The 12,706-nt window shown below is 50.6% G+C and overlaps 1 protein-coding gene across 1 annotated transcript in view; it reads left to right on the top strand.

Annotated features, from left to right (window-relative positions):
* LOC139412462 (centrosomal protein 89) overlaps positions 1 to 12,706 on the top strand; it is a 155,208-nt gene that overhangs the window by 80,322 nt on the left and 62,180 nt on the right. Inside the window, exons 14-16 of the mRNA XM_071159249.1 lie at positions 6,995 to 7,098; positions 8,771 to 8,886; positions 10,077 to 10,257. Of these exons, the coding sequence (XP_071015350.1) occupies positions 6,995 to 7,098; positions 8,771 to 8,886; positions 10,077 to 10,257 (401 nt within the window). The remainder of the gene's footprint in view (positions 1 to 6,994; positions 7,099 to 8,770; positions 8,887 to 10,076; positions 10,258 to 12,706) is intronic.

Raw genomic sequence — 12,706 nt, 5'->3', positions numbered from 1 at the left:
CTGGTTGAAATAGGCTCAGCTATGTCTCACTAAACTGTTCGAGGCCTGGTCTACCCAGGCTGGTGTTGAAATCGGCTCAGCTATGTCCCACTAAACTGCTCGAGGCCTGGTCTATCCAGGCTCTGGTTGAAATAGGCTCAGCTATGTCACACTAAACTGATAGAGAGAGGCCTGGTCTATCCAGGCTCTGGTTGAAATCGGCTCAGCTATTTTACACTAAACTGATAGAGAGAGGCCTGGTCTACCCAGGTTTTGGTTGAAATAGGCTCAGCTTTGTCCCCCTAAACTGTTCGAGGCCTGGTCTACCCAGGCTCTGGTTGAAATAGGCTCAGCTATGTCCCACTAAACTGTTCGAGGCCTTGTCTACCCAGGCTCTGGTTGAAATAGGCTCAGCTTTGTCCCACTAAACTGTTCGAGGCCTGGTCTTCCCAGGCTCTGTTTGAAATAGTTTAGTGTGACATAGCTGAGCCTGATAGAGAGAGGCCTGGTCTATCCAGGCTCTGGTTGAAATAGGCTCAGCTATGTCCCACTAAACTGTTCGAGGCCTGGTCTAACCTGGCTCTGGATGAAATAGCCTCAGCAATGTCCCACTAAATTGTTCGAGGCCTGGTCTTCCCAGGCTCTGTTTGAAATAGTTTAGTGTGACATAGCTGAGCCTGATAGAGAGAGGCTTGGTCTACCCAGGTTCAGGTTGAAATCGGCTCAGCTTTGTCCCACTAAACTGTTCGAGGCCTGGTTGAAATAGGCTCAGCTTTGTCCCACTAAACTGTTCGAGGCCTGGTTGAAATAGGCTCAGCTTTGTCCCACTAATCTGTTCGAGGCCTGGTCTTCCCAGGCTCTGGGTAAAATAGTCTCAGCTTTCTCCCACAAAACTGTTCGATGCCTGTTCTACCCAGGCTCTGGTTGAAATAGGCTCAGCTATTTTACACTAAACTGATAGAGAGAGGCCTGGTCTACCCAGGCTCTGTTTGAAATAGGCTCAGCTATGTCCCACTAAACTGTTCGAGAACTGGTCTACCCAGGCTCTGGTTGAAATCGGCTCAGCTATGTCCCACTAAACTACTCGAGGCCTGGTCTACCCAGGCTCTGGTTGAAATAGGCTTAGCTATGTCCCACTAAACTGCTCAAGGCCTGGTCTACCCAGGCTCTGGTTGAAATAGGCTCAACTTTGTCCCACAAAACTGTTCGTTGCCTGGTCTACCCAGGCTCTGGTTGAAATCGTCTCAGCTTTGTCCCACAAAACTGTTCGAGGCCTGGTCTATCCAGGCTCTGGTTGAAATCGGCTCAGCTATGTCCCACTAAACTGTTCGAGGCCTGGTCTACCCAGGCTCTGGTTGAAATCGGCTCAGCTATGTCCCACTAAACTGCTCGAGGCCAGGTCTACACAGGCTCTGGTTGAAATAGGCTCAGCTATGTCCCACTAAACTGCTCGAGGCCTGGTCTACCCAGGCTCTGGTTGAAATAGACTCAGCTATGTCTCACTAAACTGCTCCAGGCCTGGTCTACCCAGGCTCTGGTTGAAATAGGCTCAGCTTTGTCCCACTAAACTGTTCGAGGCCTTTGTCTAACCAGGCTCTGGTTGAAATAGGCTCAGCTATTTAACACTAAACTGATAGAGAGAGGCCTGGTCTACCCAGGCCCTGGTTGAAATCGGCTCAGCTATGTCACACTAAACTGATAGAGAGAGGCCTGGTCTATCCAGGCTCTGGTTGAAATAGGCTCAGCTATGTCACACTAAACTGATAGAGAGAGGCCTGGTCTACCCAGGCTCTGGTTGAAATAGGCTCAGCTATGTCCCAGTAAACTGTTTGAGGCTTGGTCTACCAAGGCTCTGGTTGAAATAGGCTCAGCTTTGTCCCACAAAACTGTTCGAGGCCTGGTCTACTCAGGCTCTGGTAAAATAGGCTCAGCTATGTCACACTAAACTGTTCGAGGCCTGGTCTACCCAGGCTCTGGTTGAAATAGCCTCAGCAATGTCCCACTAAATTGTTCGAGGCTTGGTCTACCCAGGTTCAGGTTGAAATCGGCTCAGCTATGTCCCACTAAACTGCTCGAGGCCTGGTCTATCCAGGCTCTGGTTGAAATAGGCTCAGCTATGTCTCACAAAACTGTTCAATGCCTGGTCTACCCAGGCTCTGGTTGAAATAGGCTCAGCTATTTTACACTAAACTGATAGAGAGAGGCCTGGTCTACCCAGGCTCTGGTTGAAATAGGCTCAGCTTTGTCCCACAAAACTGTTCGAGGCCTGGTCTATCCAGGCTCTGGTTGAAATCGGCTCAGCTATGTCCCACTAAACTGTTCGAGGCCTGGTCTACCCAGGCTCTGGTTGAAATCGGCTCAGCTATGTCCCACTAAACTCCTCGTGGCCTGGTCTACACAGGCTCTGGTTGAAATAGGCTCAGCTATGTCCCAATAAACTGCTCGAGGCCTGGTCTATCCAGGCTCTGGTTGAAATAGGCTCAGCTATGTCTCACTAAACTGTTCGAGGCCTGGTCTACCCAGGCTGGTGTTGAAATCGGCTCAGCTATGTCCCACTAAACTGCTCGAGGCCTGGTCTATCCAGGCTCTGGTTGAAATAGGCTCAGCTATGTCACACTAAACTGATAGAGAGAGGCTCTGGTTGAAATCGGCTCAGCTATTTTACACTAAACTGATCGAGGCCTGGTCTACCCAGGCTCTGGTTGAAATCGGATCAGCTTTGTCCCACAAAACTGTTCGAGGCCTGGTCTATCCAGGCTCTGGTTGAAATCGGTTCAGCTATGTCCCACTAAACTGTTTGAGGCCTGGTCTACCCAGGCTCTGGTTGAAATCGGCTCAGCTATGTCCCACTAAACTGCTCGAGGCCTGGTCTACACAGGCTCTGGTTGAAATAGGCTCAGCTATGTCCCACTAAACTGCTCGAGGCCTGGTCTACCCAGGCTCTGGTTGAAATAGGCTCAGCTATGTCTCACTAAACTGTTCGAGGCCTGGTCTACCCAGGCTGGTGTTGAAATCGGCTTAGCTATGTCCCACTAAACTGTTCGAGGCCTGGTCTACCCAGGCTCTGGTTGAAATAGGCTCAGGTATGTCCCACTAAACTGTTCGAGGCCTGGTCTACCCAGGCTCTGGTTGAAATCGGCTCAGCTATGTCCCACTAAATGACACCCTAATCCCTATATAATGCACTACTATAGACCTGATCCCTACGGCACCCTATTCCCTATATAGTGCACTACTTTAGACCAGAGCCCTATGGCACCATATTCCATTATATATAGTGCGCTACTTTAGATCTGAGGGTTAAGGGTAATGGTCAAGACTAGTGCACTATAATGGGAATAGTGTCCCATTTGGGATGCAGATCCAGTATGTGTGGTGTTTCTAACAGTTTAAACGATGATCTTGATGTGACAGGAAGATATGTAGATTTGATCTAGACTCGACTTGATTATTCTGCTCCAAATCGTGATTATATATTCCTGTTGGGTATTTCCAAGATCAAGTGTTCATAGCGTTAGAGACACACACACACACACACACACACACACACACACACACACACACACACACACACACACACACACACACACACACACACACACACAGACAGTTGCTGGGTTCAAACTATAGAGATCTCAGACTTGAAAGACTATTTCTCCTGCAGCAGAATCCTTCATCTTTGATATGGTAAAGTCATCAGTTCTATAAGGACATTTCAGGGGGACAGTCATCTTTGATATGGTAAAGTCCTCAGCTCTACAAGGACATTTCAGGGGGACAGTCATCTTTGACATGGTAAAGTCCTCAGCTCTACAAGGACATTTCAGGGGGACAGTCATCTTTGATATGGTAAAGTCCTCAGCTCTACAAGGACATTTCAGGGGGACAGTCATCTTTGACATGGTAAAGTCCTCAGCTATTCAAGGACATTTCAGGGGGACAGTCTTCTTTAGAATAAACCATACTGAAAGTAAACAACACTGAATGAGGCTGTTTCTCCACTTGGAGCTGAAATGATTTCCTCTACCCCTCTTACCCCTGCTCCTCCTCCCTTACCCTGCTCCTCCTCCCTTACCCCTGCTCTACCTCCCTTACCCCTGCTCTACCTCCCTTACCCCTCCTCTACCTCCCTTACCCCTGCTCTACCTCCCTTACCCCTCCTCTACCTCCCTTACCCCTGCTCTACCTCCCTTACCCCTCCTCTACCTCCCTTACCCCTGCTCTACCTCCCTTACCCCTGCTCCACCTCCCTTACCCCTGCTCCTCCTCCCTTACCCCTGCTCCACCTCCCTTACCCCTGCTCCTCCTCCCTTACCCCTGCTCTACCTCCCTTACCCCTGCTCCTCCTCCCTTACCCCTGCTCTACCTCCCTTACCCCTGCTCTACCTCCCTTACCCCTGCTCTACCTCCCTTATCCCTGCTCTACCTCCCTTACCCCTGCTCCTCCTCCCTTACCCCTGCTCCTTCTCCCTTACCCCTGCTCCTCCTCCCTTACCCCTGCTCTACCTCCCTTACCCCTGCTCTACCTCCCTTACCCCTGCTCCTCCTCCCTTACCCCTGCTCCTCCTCCCTTACCCCTGCCCTACCTCCCTTACCCCTGCTCCTCCTCCCTTACCCCTGCTCCTCCTCCCTTACCCCTGCTCCTCCTCCCTTACCCCTGCTCTACCCCTCTTACCCCAGCTCCTCCTCCCTTACCCCTGCTCCTCCTCCCTTACCCCTGCTCCTCCTCCCTTACCCCTGCTCTACCTCCCTTACCCCTGCTCTACCTCCCTTACCCCTGCTCTACCTCCCTTATCCCTGCTCCTCCTCCCTTACCCCAGCTCCTCCTCCCTTACCCCTGCTCCTCCTCCCTTACCCCTGCTCCTCCTCCCTTACCCTGCTCCTCCTCCCTTACCCCTGCTCCTCCTCCCTTACCCCTGCTCCTCCTCCCTTACCCCTGCTCCTCCTCCCTTACCCCTGCTCCTCCTCCCTTACCCCTGCTCCTCCTCCCTTACCCCTGCTCTACCTCCCTTACCCCTCCTCTACCTCTCTTACCACTGCTCTACCTCCCTTACCCCTGCTCTACCTCCCTTACCCCTGCTCTACCTCCCTTATCCCTGCTCCTCCTCCCTTACCCCAGCTCCTCCTCCCTTACCCCTGCTCCTCCTCCCTTACCCCTGCTCCTCCTCCCTTACCCTGCTCCTCCTCCCTTACCCCTGCTCCTCCTCCCTTACCCCTGCTCCTCCTCCCTTACCCCTGCTCCTCCTCCCTTACCCCTGCTCCTCCTCCCTTACCCCTGCTCCTCCTCCCTTACCCCTGCTCTACCTCCCTTACCCCTGCTCTACCTCCCTTACCCCTGCTCTACCTCCCTTACCCCTGCTCTACCTCCCTTACCCCTGCTCTACCTCCCTTACCCCTGCTCTACCTCCCTTACCCCTGCTCTACCTCCCTTACCCCTGCTCTACCTCCCTTACCCCTGCTCTACATCCCTTACCCCTCCTCTACCTCTCTTACCACTGCTCTACCTCCCTTACCCCTGCTCTACCTCCCTTACCCCTGCTCTACCTCTCTTACCCCTGCTCTACCTCCCTTACCCCTGCTCTACCTCCCTTACCCCTGCTCTACCTCCCGTACCCCTGCTCTACCTCCCTTACCCCTGCTCTACCTCCCTTACCCCTGCTCTACCTCCCTTACCCCTGCTCTACCTCCCTTACCCCTGCTCTACCTAACAGGAGTAGGGTTCATCTGTTAGGATAGCTGAGATTACTGATGGAGTAGGGTTCACCTGCTAGGATAGCTGAGATTACTGATGGAGTAGGGTTCACCTGTTAGGATAGCTGAGGTTACTGATGGAGTAGGGTTCACCTGTTAGGATAGCTGAGATTACTGATACTGATGGAGTAGGGTTCACCTGTTAGGATAGCTGAGATTACTGATGGAGTAGGGTTCACCTGTCAGGATATCTGAGATTACTGATGGAGTAGGGTTCACCTGTCAGGATAGCTGAGATTACTGATGGAGTAGGGTTCACCTGTCAGGATAGCTGAGATTACTGATGGAGTAGTGTTCACCTGTTAGGATAGCTGAGATTACTGATGGAGTAGGGTTCACCTGTTAGGATAGCTGAGATTACTGATGGAGTAGGGTTCACCTGTCAGGATAGCTGAGATTACTGATGGAGTAGGGTTCACCTGTTAGGATAGCTGAGATTACTGATGGAGTAGGGTTCACCTGTTAGGATAGCTGAGATTACTGATACTGATGGAGTAGGGTTCACCTGTTAGGATAGCTGAGATTACTGATACTGATGGAGTAGGGTTCACCTGTTAGGATAGCTGAGATTACTGATGGAGTAGGGTTCACCTGTTAGGATAGCTGAGATTACTGATGGAGTAGGGTTCACCTGTTAGGATATCTGAGATTACTGATGGAGTAGGGTTCACCTGTTAGGATAGCTGAGATTACTGATACTGATGGAGTAGGGTTCACCTGTTAGGATAGCTGAGATTACTGATACTGATGGAGTAGGGTTCACCTGTCAGGATAGCTGAGATTACTGATGGAGTAGGGTTCACCTGTCAGGATAGCTGAGATTACTGATGGAGTAGGGTTCACCTGTCAGGATAGCTGAGATTACTGATGGAGTAGTGTTCACCTGTTAGGATAGCTGAGATTACTGATGGAGTAGGGTTCACCTGTCAGGATAGCTGAGATTACTGATGGAGTAGGGTTCACCTGTCAGGATATCTGAGATTACTGATGGAGTAGGGTTCACCTGTTAGGATATCTGAGATTACTGATGGAGTAGGGTTCACCTGTTAGGATAGCTGAGATTACTGATACTGATGGAGTAGGGTTCACCTGTTAGGATAGCTGAGATTACTGATGGAGTAGGGTTCACCTGTTAGGATAGCTGAGATTGCTGATGGAGTAGGGTTCACCTGTCAGGATAGCTGCTAGACTGATCCCTGAGAGCTGTCCAGGTAGTGTTTGTGATCCAGTGTAATTGATTGATTGATTGATTGGTTGTGTGTAGGAGGAGTTGAGAAGGTTCCGGGGCCGTGTGGAGGAGGTGGTGCAGGAGAACCAGAAGCTACACCAGGACCTGAAACAGACAGGAGGAGTCAGCCACAAGGAGTGGTGAGTACTGTCTCTCTGTCTGGAGTGGTGAGTACTGTCTCTCTGTCTGGAGTGGTGAGTACTGTCTCTCTGTCTGGAGTGGTGAGTACTGTCCCTCTGTCTGGAGGAGTCAGCCACAAGGAGTGGTGAGTACTGTCTCTCTGTCAGGTGTAGTCAGCCACATGGAGTGGTGAGTACTGTCTCTCTGTCTGGAGGAGTCAACCACATGGAGTGGTGAGTACTGTCTCTCTGTCTGGAGGAGTCAACCACATGGAGTGGTGAGTACTGTCTCTCTGTCTGGAGGAGTCAGCCACATGGAGTGGTGAGTACTGTCTCTCTGTCAGAAGGAGTCAGCCACATGGAGTGGTGAGTACTGTCTCTCTGTCTGGAGGAGTCAACCACAAGGAGTGGTGAGTACTGTCTCTCTGTCTGGAGGAGTCAGCCACATGGAGTGGTGAGTACTGTCTCTCTGTCAGAAGGAGTCAGCCACACGGAGTGGTGAGTACAGTCTCTCTGTCTGGAGGAGTCAGCCACAAGGAGTGGTGAGTACTGTTTCTCTGTCTGGAGGAGTCAGCCACAAGGAGTGGTGAGTACTGTCTCTCTGTCTGGAGTGGTGAGTACTGTGTCTCTGTCTGGAGGAGTCAGCCACAATGAGTGGTGAGTACTGTGTCTCTGTCTGGAGGACTCAGCCACAAGGAGTGGTGAGTACTGTGTCTCTGTCTGGAGGAGTCAGCCACATGGATGTCTCTCTGTCTGGAGGAGTCAACCACAAGGAGTGGTGAGTACTGTGTCTCTGTCTGGAGGAGTCAGCCACATGGAGTGGTGAGTACTGTCTCTCTGTCTGGAGGAGTCAGCCACAATGAGTCGTGAGTACTGTGTCTCTGTCTGGAGTGGTGAGTACTGTCTCTCTGTCTGGAGGAGTCAGCTACAAGGAGTGGTGAGTACTGTGTCTCTGTCTGGAGGAGTCAGCCACATGGAGTGGTGAGTACTGTCTCTCTGTCTGAAGGAGTCAGCCACAATGAGTCGTGAGTACTGTGTCTCTGTCTGGAGTGGTGAGTACTGTCTCTCTGTCTGGAGGAGTCAGCCACAAGGAGTGGTGAGTACTGTGTGTCTGTCTGGAGGAGTCAGCCACAATGAGTGGTGAGTACTGTCTCTCTGTCTGGAGGAGTCAGCCACATGGAGTGGTGAGTACTGTCTCTCTGTCTGGAGGAGTCAGCCACATGGAGTGGTGAGTACTGTCTCTCTGTCTGGAGGAGTCAGCCACATGGAGTGGTGAGTACTGTGTCTCTGTCTGGAGTGGTGAGTACTGTCTCTCTGTCTGGAATAGTGAGTACGGTCTCTCTGTCTGGAGGAGTCAGCCACAAGGAGTGGTGAGTACTGTCTCTGTCTGGAGGAGTCAGCCACAAGGAGTGGTGAGTACTGTCTCTCTGTCAGAAGGAGTCAGCCACAAGGAGTAGTGAGTACTGTCTCTCTGTCAGGAGGAGTCAGCCACAAGGAGTAGTGAGTACTGTCTCTCTGTCTGGATGAGTCAGCCACAATGAGTGGTGAGTACTGTGTCTCTGTCTGGAGGAGTCAGCCACAATGAGTGGTGAGTACTGCCTGTCTCCTTGTCTATCTGTCCCTGTCTGTTTGTGTGTGTGTGAGAAAGAGAGGAGACACTGTCTTGACACTTTTCTATCTCCCCCCTCCCCAGGAGGCAGCTCCAGGAGCAGGCCCGTCTGGTACTTCAGGAGAACCAGGTCCTGATAGAGCAGCTGGAGGTGCAGCATACGAAGGCAAAGGACAGTCATGGGAGACATTTGACTGAGGGTAGGGAGGGACAGACACCAGTAATCACCCCTGAGCCCCCCTCTTTCAGATTCTACTATAGAAACTAGTTACATTCTGTTTCTACATTCTACACATTCATATTAACACTGTATCAAACCCTAATAGAGGTGCATGGTAGAAGTCTTCACCCTGCTGGAGGTGTCTGGTAGAAGTCTTCACCCTGCTGGAGGTGTCTGGTAGAAGTCTTCACCCTGCTGGAGGTGTCTGGTAGAAGTCTACACCCTGCTGGAGGTGAATGGTAGAAGTCTTCACCCTGCTGGAGGTGTCTGGTAGAAGTCTTCACCCTGCTGGAGGTGTCTGGTAGAAGACTTCACACTGCTGGAGGTGTCTGGTAGAAGTCTACACCCTGCTGGAGGTGAATGGTAGAAGACTTCACACTGCTGGAGGTGTCTGGTAGAAGTCTACACCCTGCTGGAGGTGTCTGGTAGAAGTCTACACCCTGCTGGAGGTGTCTGGCAGAAGACTTCACACTGCTGGAGGTGTCTGGTAGAAGTCTTCACCCTGCTGGAGGTGTCTGGTAGAAGTCTTCACCCTGCTGGAGGTGTCTGGTAGAAGTCTACACCCTGCTGGAGGTGAATGGTAGAAGTCTTCACACTACTGGAGGTGAATGGTAGAAGTCTTCACACTACTGGAGGTGTCTGGTAGAAGTTTTCACCCTGCTGGAGGTGTCTGGTAGAAGTCTTCACCCTGCTGGAGGTGTCTGGTAGAAGTCTACACCCTGCTGGAGGTGTCTGGTAGAAGTCTACACCCTGCTGGAGGTGTCTGGTAGAAGTCTTCACCCTGCTGGAGGTGAATGGTAGAAGTCTTCACACTGCTGGAGGTGAATGGTAGAAGTCTACACCCTGCTGGAGGTGTCTGGTAGAAGTCTACACCCTGCTGGAGGTGTCTGGTAGAAGTCTTCACCCTGCTGGAGGTGAATGGTAGAAGTCTTCACCCTGTTGGAGGTGTCTGGTAGAAGTCTTCACCCTGCTGGAGGTGTCTGGTAGAAGTCTTCACCCTGCTGGAGGTGAATGGTAGAAGTCACCCTGCTGGAGTTGATTGGTAGAGATCTTCAGAGTTGAAAGTTATCTCCATGAACTGTTCCTCCCCCCTTCCTCTCTCCCCCCTCCTCCCTCACTCCTCTCTTCCCCCATCTTCCCTCCTTCCCCCCTCTCCTCCCTCCTCTCCAGTCTCTAAGGTGTGTAAGCAGCTGATGTTGCTGGAGGCAGAGAAGCAGAGGCTGGAGGGGGAGCTGGAGGTAACGAGGAGTGAGCTCCACACTCTGCAGACAGAACACCTGCAGGCACGGTGCAGTCTGGAGAATGCAGTCAGCTGGGACGAACACCACGCCATCGCCACCAAACTCAAACGGTAGTTATAATACACTGGGATGAACACCACGCCATCACCACCAAACTCAAACGGTAGCTAGTTATAATACACTGGGATGAACACCACGCCATCGCCACCAAACTCAAACGGTAGCCAGTTATAATACACTGGGATGAACACCACGCCATCGCCACCAAACTAAAACGGTAGTTATAATACACTGGGATGAACACCACGCCATCACCACCAAACTCAAACGGTAGTTATAATACACTGGGATGAACACCACGCCATCACCACCAAACTCAAACGGTAGCTAGTTATAATACACTGGGATGAACACCACACCATCACCACCAAACTCAAACGGTAGTTATAATACACTGGGATGAACACCACGCCATCACCACCAAACTCAAACGGTTATAATACACTGGTACGAACACCACGCCATCACCACCAAACTCAAACGGTTATAATACACTGGGATGAACACCACGCCATCGCCACCAAACTCAAACGGTAGCTAGTTATAATACACTGGGATGAACACCACGCCATCGCCACCAAACTCAAACGGTAGCTAGTTATAATACACTGGGATGAACACCACGCCATCACCACCAAACTCAAACGGTAGCTAGTTATAATACACTGGGACGAACACCACGCCATCACCACCAAACTCAAACGGTAGTTATAATACACTGGGATGAACACCACGCCATCACCACCAAACTCAAACGGTTATAATACACTGGGATGAACACCACGCCATCACCACCAAACTCAAACGGTTATAATACACTGGGATGAACACCACGCCATCACCACCAAACTCAAACGGTAGTTATAATACACTGGGATGATATACAATACACTGCACGGGGTCATAGGTTCAGACGTGGTCATAGGTTCAGACGTGGTCATAGGTTCATAGGATCAGACGTGGTCATAGGTTCATAGGATCAGACGTGGTCATGGGTTCATAGGATCAGACGTGATCATAGTTTCAGACGTGGTCATAGGATCAGTTGTGGTCATATGTTCAGACGTGGTCATAGGATCAGACGTGGTCATATGTTCAGACGTGGTCATAGGATCAGACGTGGTCATATGTTCAGACGTGGTCATAGGATCAGACGTGGTCATATGTTCAGACGTGGTCATAGGATCAGACGTGGTCATATGTTCAGACGTGGTCATAGGATCAGTCGTGGTCATAGGTTCAGACGTGGTCATAGGTTCAGACGTGGTCATAGTTTCAGACGTGGTCATAGGTTCAGACGTGGTCATAGGTTCAGAGATGAGGAACAGCTGTAGATAGTCACCATGGAACAGAGATGAGGAACAGCTGTAGATAGTCACCATGGAACAGAGATGAGGAACAGCTGTAGATGGTCACCATGGAACAGAGATGAGGAACAGCTGTATATAGTCACCATGGAACAGAGATGAGGAACAGAGATGAGGAACAGCTGTAGATATTCACCATGGAACAGAGATGAGGAACAGCTGTATATAGTCACCATGGAACAGAGATGAGGAACAGAGATAAACAGAGATGAGGAACAGCTGTAGATATTCACCATGGAACAGAGATGAGGAACAGCTGTAGATAGTCACCATGGAACAGAGATGAGGAACAGCTGTAGATAGTCACCATGGAACAGAGATGAGGAACAGCTGTAGATAGTCACCATGGAACAGAGATGAGGAACAGCTGTAGATAGTCACCATGGAACAGAGATGAGGAACAGAGATGAGGAACAGAGATGAGGAACAGAGATGAGGAACAGCTGTAGATAGTCACCATGGAACAGAGATGAGGAACAGAGATGAGGAACAGAGATGAGGAACAGAGATGAGGAACAGAGATGAGGAACAGCTGTAGATAGTCACCATGGAACAGAGATGAGGAACAGAGATGAGGAACAGAGATGAGGAACAGCTGTAGATGGTCACCATGGAACAGAGATGAGGAACAGAGATGAGGAACAGCTGTAGATAGTCACCATGGAACAGAGATGAGGAACAGCTGTAGATAGTCACCATGGAACAGAGATGAGGAACAGCTGTAGATAGTCACCATGGAACAGAGATGAGGAACAGCTGTAGATAGTCACCATGGAACAGAGATGAGGAACAGAGATGAGGAACAGCTGTAGATAGTCACCATGGAACAGAGATGAGGAACAGCTGTAGATAGTCACCATGGAACAGAGATGAGGAACAGCTGTAGATAGTCACCATGGAACAGAGATGAGGAACAGAGATGAGGAACAGCTGTAGATAGTCACCATGGAACAGAGATGAGGAACAGAGATGAGGAACAGCTGTAGATAGTCACCATTGAACAGAGATGAGGAACAGAGATGAGGAAAAGCTGTAGATAGTCACCATGGAACAGAGATGAGGAACAGAGATGAGGAACAGCTGTAGATAGTCACCATGGAACAGAGATGAGGAACAGAGATGAGGAACAGCT

Source organism: Oncorhynchus clarkii, chromosome 6 (genome assembly GCF_045791955.1).
Source record: "Oncorhynchus clarkii lewisi isolate Uvic-CL-2024 chromosome 6, UVic_Ocla_1.0, whole genome shotgun sequence".
NCBI classification, from domain to species: domain Eukaryota; kingdom Metazoa; phylum Chordata; class Actinopteri; order Salmoniformes; family Salmonidae; genus Oncorhynchus; species Oncorhynchus clarkii.
Note: the sequence above shows the minus strand (reverse complement) of the source record. Positions and strands in the feature narration are given on the sequence as shown.